Raw genomic sequence first — 18,874 nt, forward strand, 5'->3', positions numbered from 1 at the left:
CCTCCATTACAAATGAACACATATCTAGAGGTAGACTTTCTATCATCGATATCTGATTGGAAATCAGAATCAGTATAACCATCCAATTGCAAATCTCCACCTCCATAAATCAAGAATAAATCCTTAGTTCTTCTCAAGTACATAAGAATATTCTTGTGACTATCGATGTTAGAACTGGATTGGATTGATACTTGCTAGTCAAACTAACAGCATATGCGATATCCGGCCTAGTACACAACATTGCATACATTAAACTTCCAATAGCCGAAGCATATGGAATCCTGGCCATCTTATCTCTTTCTTCAGGTGTCTTTGGAGACATCTCTTTAGAAAGATGGATACCATGTCTCACTGGTAACAATCCTCTCTTGGAATCAAGCATGTTAAACCTCTTTAACACCTTTTCCAAGTATAGACTTTGGGATAAACCAATTATTCTTTTCGCTCTATCTCTATAGATGCGAATCCCAAGAATATAGGTTGCCTCACCTAAGTCTTTCATGGAGAATGTATTTGACAACCATACCTTTATAGTCACAACATACCCGTGTCATTACCCATCAACAGTATGTCATCCACATATAAGACAAGGAAAGTGATAGCACTGTCACTAACCTTCTTATATACACATGGCTCATCCTCATTTTTGATAAAACCAAAGGATTTAATGGCTTCATCAAAACGGATGTTCCAACTCCTCGAAGCTTGTTTCAACCCATAAATGGATCGCTTTAGCTTGCATACCTTTGAACCATCTTGGGATTCAAATCCCCTAGGTTGTTCCATGAAAATGTTTTCTTTAATATATCCATTGAGAAAAGCTGTTTTGACATCCATCTGCCAAATCTCATAATCATAGTATGCAGCTATTGCTAATAAAATCTTAATTGATTTAAGCATGGCAACAGGCGAGAAAGTCTCCTCATAGTCGATTCCTTGCCTTTGGCGAAACCCTTTCGCTACTAGCCTTGCCTTATAGGTCTCTACCTTTCCATCAGAACCAATTTTCTTCTTGAAAACCCATTTGTTCCCTATAGGTACAATACCTTCAAGTGGGTCAACAAGATCCCAAACTTGATTCTTATACATGGAATCAATCTCGGATTTCATAGCATCAATCCATTTTGAAGAGTCTATATCTGATATAGCTTCTTCATAGGTGAGTGGATCATCTCCATGATCTACTTCTTCATGAGTAGACAACTCTTGTTCTTCTTCATGAAGAAACCATATCTCACTGGTGGGTGAGATACCCTGGTTGTTCTATGAGGAACAGCTGTAGATGTTTCATCAATGGGTATAGGTTGACTAGATGGATCTATATCCATCTAATCTGTTAGTTGGTCAGAATTCTCCAATTCTAACTCTATTTGCCTTCCTTTGCCTCCTTCTTAAACAAACTGTTGTTCAAGAAATGTGGCATCTCTACTTATCACAACCTTTTGTGAAGTAGGCAAATAAAAATAATATCCAAAACTATCTTTTGGATATCCAACAAATCGACCTTTTTCTGATCTGGTCTCCAATTTATCAGTGTTCAGCTTTTTGATATAAGCTGGACAACCCCAAATCTTAACATGCTTAAGACTTGGTTTTCTTCCATGCCATATCTCATAAGGTGTGGAAGAAACTGATTTTGATGGAATCCTATTCAGAATATACAAAGTTGATTCTAATGCAAATCCCCAAAAGAAGATTGGCATATCAGTATAGCTCATCATACTACGTACCATATCCAATAGGGTACGATTTCTCCTTTCAGATACACCATTCAACTGTGGTGTTCCTAGAGGAGTCAGCTGAGAAACAATGCCATACTCTCTCAAGTATTCATCAAATTCAGTACTCAAATATTCACCTCCACGATCTGATCGAAGAGCTTTAATATTCTTTCCTGTTTGATTTTCTACTTCAGATTTAAATTCTTTGAACTTTTCAAAAGATTCATGTTTGTATTTCATCAAATACAAATACCCAAACCTTGATTTATCATCAGTAAAGGTAATAAAATAATGAAAACCCCTTCTAGCCATTTCTTTAAATGGACCACATACATCACTATGTATTAGCACCAAAATATTTTCAGCTCTTAGCCCCTGTCCAACAAAGGGTGATCTAGTCATTTTGCCCTGAAGGCAAGATTCACAAGTTGGAGTAGGCTCAGAGCCCAATGAAGATAGAATCCCCATTTTCTCCAGTTTTGCAATCCTATCTTCTGCAACATGACATAACCTTAAGTGCCAAATATATTTTGAACTTGAGTTGGTTTTCACCATGGCATTGCATTCTTTTAGATTGCTATACTCTGGCCAGTGGAAACACTTTCTTACTGGCAATGGAAACACTTTCCTATCGGCAATGGAAACACTTTCCTGTTGGCAGTGGAAACACTTTCCTTTGCCTTCATCAGCTTTAGTCTTCCTTTTCTGTTTAGCTACTTTCTTAGAAGGACCAGGAATCTGAGGTTTCTTTTTCTTATTGCCCTTCTTCTTGTTGGACTTTCCAGCATAAGAAGATGCAACCAAAGCTACCTCTTTTTTCCTTTATTGCCTGGCATATTCTTTTGGGCAATAACCAGCATGTTGAGTAAACCAGCTAAGGTGCATTCCTGTTTAGTCATATGGAAATTTGTCACAAAATTCCCAAAAGACTCAGGAAGGGACTGAAGGATCAAATCCGTCTGTAGTTGGAAATCCATGTTAAAGTCAAGATGTTCCAACTGCTCAATCATCCGAATCATCTTGTGGACATGATCCCCAACATTCTGTCCCTCAGACATCCTCATACGGAATAGCTGTCTAGATATCTCATACCTAGCATTCCTGCTGTGCTCGCCATACAACTCTTGTAGGTGAAGGAGGATCTCACTCGCACTCTGCATGTTCTCATGTTGCTTCTGTAACTCATTACTCATGGAAGCAAGCATGTAACACTTAGCTCTCATATCATGCTCCTTCCACTTGTCCAAAGTTTCATGTTCCTCTTGTGTGGCCTCTGGAGGTAAGGGACCAGGAACATTTGAATCTAGAACATATCCTATATGTTCAAGGTTCAGGACAAGTTTCAAATTTCTTAGCCAATCATACAGATTAGGTCCTGTCAACCTATTGTGATCAAGTATGCTTGCAAGGATATTGGATGGTGGTGGTTGTTTTGTGCTCATTTTTATCAGAAAATTAACTGCAGAAAATAACCAGATTAATTAGTAAATGTATCATGTAATTAACCAAAATGATTATGGTCTTTTAATCAAATTGTTCCTCCCACTAACTTATCGAATCCTACACTTCCAAAGTAGAAAACGGAAATCCTAGTTGGATGGATTTCTAGTGGGTGATTGAATTCTTATAATTCTATTGATCATCCTCAGGTACATCCATTATTGGAATTACAATAAACTATAAGTGAGCAACTCTTTGCCCATCACATCTCATGTGAGGTTCAATCCTTTACCTAGCCCCTAATGCTCAAAATCTCAGGTACATCCATTATTGACTTATCTTGCATTGGTTAAGTTGATCCCATTGAGCCAATAATTATGCAAATAATTTTAATGTCCTCAGGTACATCCAATATTGGCCACTAAACCATTTACATATTTACAACATCTCATGCTTAACAATTATTCTTAAGAAAAACTCTTAAATTAATTGCATCTTATGCAACTATTTAAAATTTCTTAAAATAATTGCCCCAATGGAGGGCCTATGTTATAATTACTTTAATTATAGCATTTCCAACTTAATCATTTGTTTGGAAGATTTTATGGTCATTCTATTTACTATTAAGGTCTCACTTTGCACATTATCCATTTAGCATGCATATATCATATAATTGCATACATTCCCATACATCTCATGCATTCATGGATAAGCAGTAAATATGGTATGATTATGGACTTTCTAAGGGATTCAATTCTGAGCCACCAAAAATTGAATCAGGGCATTCCTAGGTGCATTTCATTCATTCATTTTACAAGAGTTGCTGAAGGAGTACATAATCAACACTTGATCTTGAATTCCTCCCACTGGTCCCACCAATGCTCTTAACCTCCTTGAACTTCTTGCAATCCAATATTACATAGTAATCCTTGGCATACCAAGGCGAATTTACAAGAACTTAAATAAATGAAATTACAATCCAAAAATTATTACAAACTTAATAATACATGCCCAAAATAAATTAAAATAAATTAATTAATTTACAATCCCAAAGAAACATAAAAGAAATAAATCCAATCACATTGGTCTTTTTATAGTCCATGATCATCCATCATGCATATCACTATTTAACAATTAAATAAAACATACATACTTAAATTAAATTGAATATCTCATATTTAACTTAAAAATCCAGATTTGAATATGATTCAAATAAATTTAAAAATTCAGATTTGAATCTCATTCAAACAAATTTAAAAATTCAGATTTGAATCACATTCAAACAACTTTAAAAATTCAGATTTGAATTACATTCAAATATTTTTTAAAAAATCAAATTTGAATCACATTCAAAAATTTTTTAAAAAATTAGATCTGAATTTTATTCAATCAATTTTAAAAAATCATATTTAAATATGATTCAAACAACTTTAAAAATTTAGATTTGAATCACATTCAAACAACTTTTAAAATTCAGATTTGAATCACATTCAAACAATTTTTAAAATTCTGATTTGAATCATAATTTAATTGTGTGATAAAAATTCTAATTAAACAATTTAATTAGACATAAAATGGATCTTAAATCATACAACAATTGCACATTCACCATCCATTTACCTTTGCACACCATTGTGATGCATCAACCGTGCACACCATGGTGTTCATCATTTGTGCCGCCACTTTGACTTTGCAACCAGCAATTGATAAATCATCTCATGATCAAAACACACAATTAAATATATAATCAACAATCTAAATGGCAAATATAGTGGCTCTGATACCAATTGAAGGAACGGAAGCGTGAAAAACACAAGTTTATACCATTGAATTCAAAAATTTTCATCTAGGGTCACATGCATCATGCAAGATTTATTTTTATCTATTTGATTTCAATGATAAACAACATATTAAAACTCTTTTAATATGTTTTTGGATCTGTATTTGCCATTTAAGATTTTAAAATTAATCAGATTAATTTTAGAACCCTAGATTAAATCAAGAACGATTACACTAACCTCTTGATGCCTCGCGTGTCTGCGCTTTGAGATTCGTCTTGAGACACGGATGTTGTCCTCTAGCTGGTCCACACCAAGAACACCTATGGAAGCCCTTGAATAGCTTCTAAAGCTTTTTCTATTAATTAGAAAATCAAGTTCTGCCTTTTAAGAGATTAGAGATGTAAACAGGACACTAGAAACAATTCCTAGTGTTCTTAATTCAAGAGATTGATGGCTAATCTCTTTGAATTGATAAGAGATGAAGAAGAAGAGATAAAAACCCTCAAAGTGCCTTGACAAAGGAGTGTGGCTGCTGGTTGTGTTTTATTTTCTCATAACAACACTTAAATAGCTAGGTTAACACATTAAACCCTTGCCACATGTCACCCTTTGATTAGCTCTAGGTTTAAGTGACCCAATCACATTGTGCCAAGTGTCAAACCTATATTTAATCTTGATTTTAATCATCTTATATGATTAAAAACATTTGGCAAGCTTATGTGTAATCCCATGTGTCACCATCTCATGGTGCCACGTGTCACACTGCAAAATGACCAAAATGCCCCTGTGTCTTAATTTTGAGTTCTTAACCCAAAATAATTATTTTTCTTCTTCTAATTAATTTATATCAAATATAAATTAATTAATTAATCTCTATTAATTAATTTCTCATTAATTAAATTCATATTTAAACACTTTAAATATAAATTTAACTTATATTATACATTCAATAATCTAGATTTGGTTTCAAGTCATGCTAGGGACTTTGCAATCTAATTGCAAACCAAACCTATTTAATTAATCAATTTAAACTCTTTAATTAATTAATTAAATCATATTTAATTAGGTGATAACTTGTGTATGTGTGTGACTTACTAGGCTCATCACTAATTGGCAATGAGACATGATATCAACTCTTAATATCATCAGAACTCTTTCTTACCATAAATGATTTCTCTAAATCATTTTATGAACCTCATAGACCGTGGTTAACACCTAGCATAGCATGCCATGGCCACACAATTAGTAATAAGGTTTACCTTAAATGAACCTATAATCATATGTTACCATGCACTAGAATCTCTCTGTTACAAAATCCCAACTCAAGCTGGAGTCATGGATTATGTCAAACTCCATTTGCTATGAATATTATGTTCTCTTTTAATTCCAGTTCTTGATTAAAAAGATTTTCTCATCAGAAACTCTTTTCTGAATAAATCTATCTGTCCTGGCCAGGAACTTGAAACATCAAGAACAATTAAATGAGCATAGGATTTTATCTCTATTTACTTAGAGGAACAGATTCCATCTTGATCAACACCTACCTCTATATATAACTAGTAGGAGCCAACACATGCCCATATACCCATACACAGTACAAGTATGAAAGCAGTATCAAACTCAAACTACATACAAGATAACTGTGCTATCTCAGGTCTAAAGATTATATGCACTGATATGATTTATGACAAAACATTGATAAGAGTAAACTCCATGTGCTTGTCATAAGTGTCACTGGTTCGGCCTTCTTATCATTTATAAGTGCCTATCATGTTTGTCATATGGCATGAGACTCACCATTCCATCTTATTTATATCTCATATAAATAACTTGGGAACAAACATGAATACAATCTTTCTGGATAAGTCATGTCCTTATTATGAAGTATCCTCGATTGTGAACCTATTTATGATACTTTGTGCTAGAAATATTGTCACTCATATTCTTAACAACTTAAGAATAATATTTCTAACAAAATATCAATGGACCTTTTCTATTACACATAAATATATTATGTAAACGGAAAAGTGGAAATGCCTTTTATTAATAAAAATATATACAAGATACATACTAAATGATATGCTCTAGGGTATACTACTAACAAGAGTTTGACATACTAAATATATACAAGATACATAATAAAAATATATACAAGATACATAATATTCATAGCAAATGGAGTTTGACATAAACCATGATTCTAGCTTGAGTTGGGATTTTATAACAGAGAGATTCTAGTGCATGGTAACATATGATTATAGGTTCATTTAAGGTAAACCTTATTACTAATTGGGTGGCCATAGCATGCTATGCTAGGTATTAACCATGGTCTATGAGGTGCATAAAATGATTTAGAGAAATCATTTATGGTAAGAAAGAGTTCTGATGATATTAAGAGTTGATATCATATCTCATTGCCAATTAGTGATGAGCCTAGTAAGTCACACACATACACAAGTTATCACCTAATTAAATATGATTTAATTAATTAATTAAAGATTTTAATTGATTAATTAAATAGGTTTGGTTTGCAATTAGATTGCAAAGTCCCAAGTATGACTTGAAACCAAATCTAGATTATTGGATGTATAGTATAAGTTAAATTTATATTTAAAGTGTTTAAATATGAATTTAATTAATGAGAAATTGATTAATTAATGAAGATTAATTAATTGATTTATATTTGATATAAATTGATTAGAAGAAGAGAAATAATTATTTTGGGTTAAGAACTCAAAATTAAGATACAGGGGCATTTTGGTCATTTCACAGGGTGACATGTGGCACCATGAGATGGTGACACATGGAATTACACATAAGCTTGCCAAATATTTTTTAATCATGCAAGATGATTAAAATTAAGATTAAATATAGGTTTGACACTTGGCACAATGTGATTGAGTCAATTAAACCTAGAACCAATCAAAGGGTGATATGTGGCAAGGGTTTAATGTGTTGACCTAGCTATATAAGTGTTGTTATGATAAAAAATAACACAACCAGCTGCTGCTCTCATTGGTGCCACCACCCAAGACTCTCCCCTCTCTTCTTCTTCATCTCTCATCAATTCAAAGAGATTAGCCATCAATCTCTTGAATTAAAAATGCTAGAAATTGTTTCTAGTGTCCTATTTACATCTTTAATCTCTTAAAAGATAAAACTTGATTTTCTAATTCATAAAAAAAGCTTTAGAAGCTGTTCAAGGGCTGCCATAGGTGTTCTTAGTGTGGACAAGCAAGAGGGACAACATCTGGTGTCCCGAAGATGAATCTCAAAGGAGCAAATACACTGTAGTGCATCAAAAGGTTAGTGTGTTTGTTCTCGATTTAATCTAGGGATCTAAAATTAATCTGATTAATTCTAAAATATTAAATGGAAAATATAGATCTAAAAACATATTAAAAGAGTTTTAATATGTTGTTTATCATTGAAATCAAATAGATAAAAAAATAAATCTTGCATGATGCATGTAACCCTAGGTGAAAATTTTTGAATTCAATGGTATAAACTTGTGTTTTTCACGTTTCCATTCCTTTACAACCACACAGTCATTGTCCTTCAGAAACTCAATCCACCGTCTCTGTCTAAGGTTGAGCTCCTTTTGGGTTGGCAAATACTTCAGACTTCTGTGGTCTGTGTAGATGTAGCACTTTTCACCATACAAATAGTGCCTCCATATCTTCAATGCGAAGATGATCACTGCTAGTTCCAGATCATGGGTAGGGTAGTTCTATTCATGTGGCCTTAGCTGTCTAGAAGCATAGGTGACTACTTTCCCTTCTTGCATCAACACACACCCTAACCCATTATGTGAGGCATCACTGTAGACCATAAAGTCCTTCCCTAACACTGGTTGTGTTAACCCTGGTGCCTCTGTCAACATGGCCTTTAACCTCTCAAAACTAGCTTGACGCTTGTCATTCCAGTCAAATTTCATATTCTTATGTAGCAACTTGGTCAGTGGAGCAACTATCAAAGAAAACCCCTTCACAAACCTTCTGTAGTAACCAGCTAGTCCCAACAAGCTTCTGACCTCAGTTGTATTTCTTGGAGGCTTCCATTCCATCACTACTTCAATTTTCTTAGGATCCACTCTAATCCCATCAGCTGATACTCTATGTCCAAGAAAGGAGATCTCATTCAACCAGAAGTCACACTAGGATAACTTAGAATACAGCTTTTTCTCTCTCAGAGTTTGCAAAACAACCCTCAAATGCTCATCATGTTCTTCTTTGTTATTAGAATGCACTAGTATATCATTAATGAAGACCATCACAAACCGATCTAAGTATGGATGGAAGATACAGTTCATAAGGTCCATGAAAGCTGCTAGTGCTTAACCCAAACGGCATCACTAGAAATTCATAGTGCCCATACCGGGTCCTGAATGTAGTCTTAGGCACATTTGCATCCCTTACCCTCAGCTGATGATACCCTGATCTGAGATCAATCTTGGAAAATATGCCTGCTCCCTTCAATTGGTCAAACAGATTATCAATTCTTGGCAATGGATACTTGTTCTTCACAATTACTTTATTTAGCTGCCGATAGTCAATACATAATCTCAAAGTCCTGTCCTTCTTTTTCACAAACAGTACCGGAACTCCCCACGATGACACACTGGGCCGTATGAACCCCTTATCTAGTAACTCTTACAACTGGATTTTTAACTCTTTCAATTCAATAGGTGCCATCCTATAAGGAGCAATTGAAATTGGAGCTGTACTCAGCATTACTTCTATAGCGAATTCAACTTCCCTTTCTGGTGGTACACCAGGCAATTCTTCAAGGAATACATTAGGGAAGTCATTTACTGTGGGTATATCAGACAGGTCTAGCTTAGCTTGCCTAGTATCAACCACGTGTGCCAAATAGGCTTCACAGCCTTTTCTCATCAATTTTCTTGCAGCAGCGACTAAGATGACATTGGACAAGAAATCTTTCCTTTCATTCACAACTGTTATCTCTTCATTCTTAGATGCTTTCAGAGAAATCCTCTTTAATTTACAGTCTACTATTGCTTGATGATGTGACAACCGATCCATACCCAAAATCATGTCAAACTCGTAGAAAGTCAATTCAATCAGGTCTGCCGAGAACTCATACCCCTGAATCCTCAATGGGCAACCTTTGCACACTCTATTCACCACCACACTGTGGCCTAGTGGATTAGTGACTAGAATTTCTTGGTTACTTTTCTCTACTTGTATTCCCCTTTCCATGGGCAACTCGATATAAATGTATGAATGCGTGAATCCTAGATCCACCAATGCATGCATAGGTATGTCATAAAGAGAAAACATACCCCGAATGACATCTGGGGCATCCTGCTCCTCTTGAGCTCTCATGGCATATGCCCTTGCTGGTGCCCTAGCCTCTAGCCTCTCAGTTGACTCTAATACTAGCCTCTATGATGTACCAACTACCTTAGATTTAATGGGCCTTCTACCCCTTTGAGCTACAGAGGCAGGCCTGTCTACTTGTGCTAGAGGAGCTGTAACAGTCCTCTGTGGACAATCTCTGATATGATGTTCTGTAGACCCACACCAGAAGCAACCACTAGTCATTCGCTAACATTCGCCCTTGTGCCACCTTTGGTAGTGTGGACAGGCCAAAAAGACTGCTAGGGCTGGTCCCCTGAAGACCGTCCCTAGACAGTTGCCCATTAAGGGTGTGGACTGGCCTCTCCTCGGTGTGAACTGAAATCTGGGCCTTTGGGACTGGCCCTGACCATGTGACTGACTGAAACTCTGAGTAGGAGGACCCTTAAACTTCCTACTAGGAGTAGAAGGTGCACTGGTCTGACCCGTACCTCTCTTTTGCTGATCCCTTTTGTTCTACTCATTAATTATGACTTTTTCAACCTTTAGTGCAGCTTTAACTAACTTTGTAAAGTCTGTAATCCCCAAAGTTGTAATCATTATCTTGATTTTGTCATTCAACCCTTTTTCAAACCTCCTACACCTCTTAGCCTCATTGGGGACTATTTCTCTTCCATAGCCACTCAAGTTGACGAATTCTCTCTCATACTTCACCATTGACAGCTGCCTCTGTCTCAAACTAATGAATTCTCTTCTTTTTTCTTCCAAATATACAATGCCCACATACTTTTTTTTGAATTCTACAAGGAAGAAGTCCCAGGTTATCTGATCTAGCTGCACCTCACTGGATACTGTGTCATACCACTGATAGGCATCGTCTTGGAGCAGGGACACAGCACCCTCCAAGTTCTGCTCTGGGGTGCAGTGGAGTTGTTTCAGTACCCTTTCAGTTCTATCCAACCAATTCTCAGCTGCCACAGGGTCATCTTCTTTCTTTCCCAGAAAGTCCACAGCCCCAAATTTCCTAAGCTACTGTGGAGGTGGTATCGGTGGCATATCTTTGGCCATTTATCTAAAAAATTTAGCCATTTGATGAAACATGACCTTTGGAGGCTGTGTAGGCACCTCTGGCACTAGTGGAGCAGGTTCCCCCCTACCTCCAGCTTCAGTCACAAGTGGAGCATGACTCTCCACCTCTTCCTCAACTGCCCTCTGTGAGGTTAGATCCATATCCCAACCAAAACAACCAAAATAAATAGATCTGCATTAGTGTCACCTCAACATTTACAAATGCAATGCAATGGTATACACTCTATCTAGACCTAGAAACACCTAAATCGTGCTCTGATACCACTAAATGTGACACCCTTACCCGTCTACAATGTGACACCCTTAATTTGTTGATTAAAAGGCTTTTGAATGAAACTCATAACATTTATATTATTTATTAAAGTATTGATTAATTTAGAATTTTCAAAAAATTTTATAGAAAATCTGGCAGAGTGTCGGCTAAAAATTGATAAAATAGTTCTTCGGAATCTGTTAAAAACATTTCCAATATAATCATATCATCAATTTCAGTCAACCACCAACACACTTCTACAATTTCTCAATAATCTCAATAATTCAAAACCCAATTTATTTCATAGCATGCTCAAGCTTAATTCAATAAGAAATACTCATATTTTATTTATTAATAAAATTTACATATAATTGCATCATCATATAATTACATGAGTTTCAAATGTACAGAACAAAAACTAATATTTATTACAAAATACAAAATACAAAATCTAAAAGATGCCTAAGAGTCCTACCAAGGATGCACTGTAATGGAGGTGACTCTGGACTCTACGCATATCTGGACTTCCACCCAGTCTGAGGTTGGCTGGGCTTCCCAGCTGTGTCTCCAGTACCTATGCATGGCAAAAAGTGACCCACTAAGCAATACTGCTTAGTGGTGCCAATATAAAATAATAATAAACTGAAATAATTAAATATGCAGGTATTTTATTGATATTTTATGCAACCTAAAATTTTGGTAATTATTACTAATATTATTAATTTGATTCTTTTATGTTCATTATTTGGTAATAATTTATTAAAACTCAATTTAGTTGCCTAAGTAACCTATGCAAATTAACCGGACTGGATAAACGAGGAAACTAGCACTGGGTAACAAGTGCCTTAAGCCATCACACCATCAGTCACAAAATGTCTCCAGGTGTACAACAGAATAGCTAATAAGCCGTAATAAACATCAGGCACAAGGCCTAGTAAATCAAGAATATCAACTGGCCATAAGCCATCATATCAATGAATGGCCACAAGAGCCATAAATTACAGAATGGCATGATGCCATATGCAGTACTGCTATCAGAACCCTATTGGCAAGTCAACCTATCCAAACAAATCATACTAGGTATACTAGGGCATGTTACAAAGTTAATTGTGTAATTCTTTACATTTGATATTTATGAGTTACTATTCACTTTGCTAGTCAACTAAAATATTGACTTTTTCATACACAATAGGTATATTAGTTCTAATAACACTAACATACCACATTTTGTATTCTATAATTGTTCACATTTGTTGCAAATTCCATTTCAAAGCTCATTGAATGTTATTTCAAATTTTTAGATTTTATAGCTTATGTTTACTATTCCATTGGATATTGCTACAGTAAGAATTTGGCTAAACTCTCTCCATCAAAGTTGTTCCTTATTGTGTCTTCTTTGATTCCCTTTTTGAATCACTCCATTTGGGGCTTTGTAGCTCAAGTTATGCCATTCTTCCCATGGCTAGCCGGATTGGCCATTACCCAGAATTTCTGGGCAGAAAATGGTTCTCGCAGTTTTGGTGTCCTGATTTTGGCTAGCATTTCGGATGGGTTATGATCAGAATTTTGGTTGGTATACACCATGAAAGTTGTTCTAAATTGACTAAGCATTCGATTTATATAAAATTCAAGTCAATTGGACATTTCTACACTGAGTTATGACCATTTGAATAAACACTGTTCATTTGGTCATTTTCCAGGGACAGCTTGTGTATTACCTGGATTAAGGCAATTTTTAGGTTAATTTATGTTGGTTTCTGGGTAGGGTTTCTCTACCAAAAATGTTGCATTGTGTGTCAAATTTCACCTCCAATTTTCTTTGCATCAATTGGAGCTACACAAGTCCAACTAGGACTGTCCAAACACACTGGACTCCAATGGTCCAAATTCACAACCACAAGGCAGTCCACAAATTCCCCAATCTAATGCCACAATTCACTTCATTTTATGTTCAAACCTTACCAAATGGTCACTAATTGACCATTGAAATGTTCATACACCATTACATGAGCAAAACCCTAATTTTGCTCAAAACCCCAATTCTCAAATTTCCAATTCTTGCACTAACTTACAATTCAATGTTCTAAGTGTTAAATTCATGTCAAGGGCAGCTAGTATACTAATTTAATTTAAAGAAAGTCATCAAAACCCTAACAAGTCCATGGCTGCCGAAATCATGGGGTGTGCATACAAGTGGTTTTCATTTCAATTTCTTACAATTCTCAACTTAAATCAACTCCCTAAACATGAATTAAGAGAGAGAGAGGAAGATTGGACACTAACCTCAATTTGAAGAGTTGTCAAGCTTGTAAAACTTCTTAATCTCTCCTTCTTTTTACTGCCTAGGAATGATGCAAGATGTAAGGACCAGCTTTTGGGAAGCAAGCTTGTGGTTTTATGGTGTGTTTACAAGGAAATTTTAGTGAGAAGGGAGAGCTTCAATGGAGATAGGAGAGAGAGGGAGTTTCGACTGGTTTTGGGAAGAAGAAGAAGGCAGATTTTTCTTTCCAATTTTTCCTCATTTAACTCTTTTTAAATTGGTTTATGAGTGCTTGTTGCAATATAATTGGTTGAGAGCCTTTTAATTACATCATGCTTACTCAAGCATGATGTAATAATTGCGCTTTTCTTTCATTTTTCTTTTTCTTTCTTTTCTACTCATTTTCAATTAAATTTTTAGTAATATTTATTCACATTTTTAGACATAAACTTCACTTACTTAAATGGACAAGTTGGTCAAAAATCATTCCTAAAGGTGAAATGACCAAAATGCTCTTCATTTAGCTTAATGAGCTAAAATTGTCTATATCGATTTAGAAAATTCTCTAAGCATTTTCTTGGCATTCTTGTGCCACCGAAACCTCTATGACTCTTCACTGAAGTCCCAAAAATTATTTCATAGGGTTTCCCCACAGGTATAGGGTCAACAATGATCTTCACAGTCGCTTCCCGTTAGGTCACCCATTACCGAAGCACCAGCTCATTTAACTTTGTTGTATTTTATTTTTAAAATTTTTCCTTAATTTTTCTTATCATTATTTGGTCTATTTATGACTCCTCACTCTAGTCTAAATATAGTTCCAGACATTCTGACTGTCTAGACAGATATTAGCCACCAGAACAGTAGAATGTATGGACTATCTAAAGTGAGGGCATTACAGCTCTTCCCCACTAATAAAAATTTTGTCCTCGAAATTTACCTAATGCAAAGAGTTGAGGGAACTATTGCCTCATTGTCTCTTCACTTTCCCAAGCTGCGTCCTCAGTATTGTGGTGCCTCCAAAGCACTTTCACCAATGGGATTTGCTTGTTTCTCAGTTCTTTCACTTTTTGGGCCAGGATCCGTATTGGTTCCTCTTCATATGTCAAGTCCAGTTGCATTTCAATTTCTTCCATGGAGATGACATGTGAAGGGTCTGAGCGGTATCTTCTTAGCATAGACACGTGAAACACATTGTGGATCTTGTCCAGCTCTAGTGGTAAAGCTAGCCTATAGGCCATTGGACCCACATGTACAATAACTTCATATGGGCCAATGAACCTAGGGCTTAACCTACCCTTTCTTCCAAATCTTAATACCTTTTTCCATGGTGATACTTTGAGTAACACTTGTCGCCAACTGCACATTCTATATCTTTTCTTCTCAAGTCTACATAAGATTTCTATCTATTTGAGGCAACCTTCAAATTGACTTTGATTAACTTCACCTTTTCCTCAGTCTGTTTCACCAGGTCTAGTCCCATAAGCTTATCTTCGCCCAACTCAGTCCAACATAATGGTGTTCTGCATTTCCTTCCATACAGTGCCTCATACGGAGCCATCTGAATGCTAGCTTGGTAGCTATTATTGTATGCAAATTCTACCAGTGAGAGGTATCTGTCCCAACTTTCCTCAAACTCTATAACACAACTCCTTAGCATATCCTCAAGGACCTATCACATATTTAATGTTATTATTATCATTTCAATTTAATATTTGCATCAATTCAATGAATTTTAAAATTTTACCTAGATTACTCATTCCGACTGTCCATCCGTCTGAGGATGAAAAGCCGTACTAAAGTGGAGTTGTGTGCCCAAGGCTTCTTGTGACTTCTTCCAAATCTAGATGCAAACCTCAGGTCTTTATCAGATATGATAGAAAGTGGGATTCCATGAAGTCTAACTATCTCACTGATATACAATTCTGCTAGCTTCTCCAGTAAGTAGTTAGTTTTAACTGGCAAAAATGTGTTAATTTGGTCAACCTATCCACTATCACCCATACTGCATCATGTTTCTTCTGGATGAGAGGTAGACCACTGACAAAATCCATGATGACCCAGTCTCATTTCCATTCAGTTATGCTGATGGGCTGTAACAAACCTGATGAAACTTGATGTTCTGCCTTGACTTGTTGACATGTCAGACATCTAGTCACATAGTCAGCTATGTCCTTCTTCATACCAGGCCACCAGTAGTGAGGCTTCAGGTTATGGCACATTTTTATGCTTCCAGGGTGCATAGCATAAACACTGGTGTGTGCCTCTTTCAGAATGCTAGTCTTCAATTCCCTATCATCTTGTACACACACTCTTCCTTTGTAGTACAAATACTCATTTGCTTTCACCTCATAATAAGTTTCTTTCCCTTCTGGGATTTTGCCCATAATAGCCACTAGCTTCTCATCTACCTTCTGCCCATCCTGAATCTACTGTGGCAGGTTTGGCTTTACTTGCAACTCTGCTAAAATAGCTCCATGTTGAGCTAAGGACAAATGGGCATTCAATGATCTCAAAGCTGTGATGGACTTCTAGCTCAAGGCATCAGCAACTACATTTGCCTTCCCAGCGTGGTAGTCAATCACACAGTCATAGTCCTTCAGGAACTCAATTCACCATCTTTGTTTAAGGTTGAGCTTCGTTTGGGTTGGCAAATATGTCAGACTTTTGTGATCTGTGTAGATGTAGCACTTTTCACCGTATAAATAGTGCCTCCATATCTTCAATGCGAAGATGATCACTATTAGTTCTAGATCATGGGTAGGGTAGTTCTGCTCATGTGGCCTTAGTGGCCTCGAAGCATAGGCGACCACTTTCCCTTCTTGCATCAACACACACCCTAACCCATTATGTGAGGCATCACTGTAGACCACAAAGTCCTTCCCTGACACTGGCTGTGTTAACACTGGTGCCTCTGTCAATATAGCCTTTAACCTCTTAAAACTGGCTTGACACTTGTCATTCCAGTCAAATTTCACATTCTTGTGTAGCAACTTGGTAAGTGGAGCAGCTATCAAAGAAAACCCCTTCATAACCTTTCTATAGTAACCAGCTAGTCCCAAGAAGCTTCTGAGCTCAGTTGTATTTTTGGGAGGCTTCCATTCCATCACTGCTTCAATTGTCTTCGGATCCACTCTAATCCTATCAGCTGATACTATATGTCCAAGAAAGGAGATCTCACTCAATCAGAAGTCACACTTGGACAACTTAGCATATAGCTTCTTCTTTCTCAGAGTTTGCAGAACAATCCTCAAATGCTCATCATGTTCTTCTTTGTTCTTAGAATACACCAGTATATCATCAATGAAGATCACTACAAACCGATCTAAGTATGGATGGAAGATATGGTTCATAAGATCCATGAAAGCTGTTGGTGTGTTAGTTAACCCAAACGGCATCACCAGAAATTCATAATGCCCATACCAGGTTCTGAATGTAGTCTTACGCACATCTACATCCCTTAGCCCCTACTGATGATACCCTGATCTGAGATCAATCTTGGAAAATACGCCTGCTCCCTTCAATTGATCAAACAGATCATCAATTCTTGGCAATGGATACTTGTTCTTCATAGTTACTTTATGTAGCTATCGATAGTCAATATATAGTCTCAAAATTCCATCCTTCTTTTTCATAAATAGTACCAGAGCTCCCCACGGTGACACACTGGGGCGTATGATCCCTTATCGGGTTATGCCTGGGGTTAGGGTTGTGGTTAGGGCTATGGTTCTTCCTATGTTACTTGCCTTATTCTTAGCCTCTAGGGTGGTGATGGTGAGTCATTCCTTCCCCTTGAGGAAGAGCCAATCCTTCCTGTGGATCTTTTGGTGGGAGCCACTAAGAGAGTTATCAAGAAAGGGGTAGGGTTTGTGAGAAAAATCAAGAGAGAGGGAGAGTTTTTGAGGGATTCTCGAAGAGGAAGGGGTTTTATATATTTGGAATGGGTTTTGCAACATTTAAATAGGATTTAAAGGGATGGGCACATCATTTGAGGAAATTTTTCATGCCTCTTCCGTACATTGTCTGTAAAGAATTACACGAGGTTACGTGTCACTACACGGGTCACCCTGTATAATTTTCTTTTTTTTCACTTTGAAGTGGGGCAGGTTACATGAGTCATGTAACACTACATGGGTCAGACTCGTATAACTTTCTGCTCCATTTTCTCCTTCTCTTTGAGCCCAATTAACTTATATGAGCCAATGTAAAATTGAATGGGGCACCCCATGTAACTTTTTGTTTCTCGAAATTCCCATTCTTTTTCTCCTTCCTTGGTTACACGGGCCATGTGTCCTTACACGGGTCACCCCGTGTAACTTTCTGAAATACATTGATGTGTGTTTTTTTATGCTCAGTAGGTTACACAAGGCGTGCTTCAAAGCATGGGGTACCCCGTGTAACTTCCTATATTAAAATTTTATGCACTTTAATTCCCTATCTCTTCAAGTTTTATTGCTAACTTGTTTTTAAATGTATGAATGAGATGCATAACAAATGTTAGCAATAGAAATACTTTCCCAATTTTGAAATTCTCTCTCTTATGTGGTTTTGACTTGTTGTCTCCATCCATTATTTCTTCTCCGCTCTTTGTTTTACCTACAATGTCTAAAGTTAGAGTTTAGGATCCCTACAAAACTTAAAGAAAACAAAAATGAAATAAACTAAAAAAGAAATTTTAAAGTCTTGGGTCGCCTCCCAAGGAGCATTTGTTTATAGTCTTTAGCTTTACTATTCCTCTTGGCTTCTTGCTGTGCAGGTGGGTTGCTGAAAGAGTGTGTTGCTCCCCTGAAGTATGTCTTCAGCCTTTAGCCATTAACCTTGAAACCTACTGAGGTTTCACAATATGGGAAGACTTGTAGAACTTTGAAGGGGCTAGACCACCTAGACCTTAGCTTTCCTAGAAATAGCTTCAATCTAAAGTTAAAAAGTAGGAAAAGATCTCCTTCTTTGATTTCTCTTCTTGTGATATGCTCGTCATGCTAGCTTTTCGTCCTCTCTTTAAAAGATCT

The 18,874-nt window shown here is 36.5% G+C and overlaps 1 protein-coding gene across 1 annotated transcript in view; it reads left to right on the forward strand.

Moving 5' to 3' along the window:
- Positions 1-18,674, forward strand: part of LOC131170228 (uncharacterized) — a 100,953-nt gene extending 82,279 nt beyond the window's left edge. The window contains exon 3 of the mRNA XM_058129296.1: positions 18,622-18,674. Within this exon, the coding sequence (XP_057985279.1) occupies positions 18,622-18,674 (53 nt within the window). The remainder of the gene's footprint in view (positions 1-18,621) is intronic.
- The last annotated feature ends 200 nt before the right edge of the window (positions 18,675-18,874 follow it).

This window comes from Hevea brasiliensis, chromosome 11 (assembly GCF_030052815.1).
Source record: "Hevea brasiliensis isolate MT/VB/25A 57/8 chromosome 11, ASM3005281v1, whole genome shotgun sequence".
Lineage (NCBI taxonomy): Eukaryota > Viridiplantae > Streptophyta > Magnoliopsida > Malpighiales > Euphorbiaceae > Hevea > Hevea brasiliensis.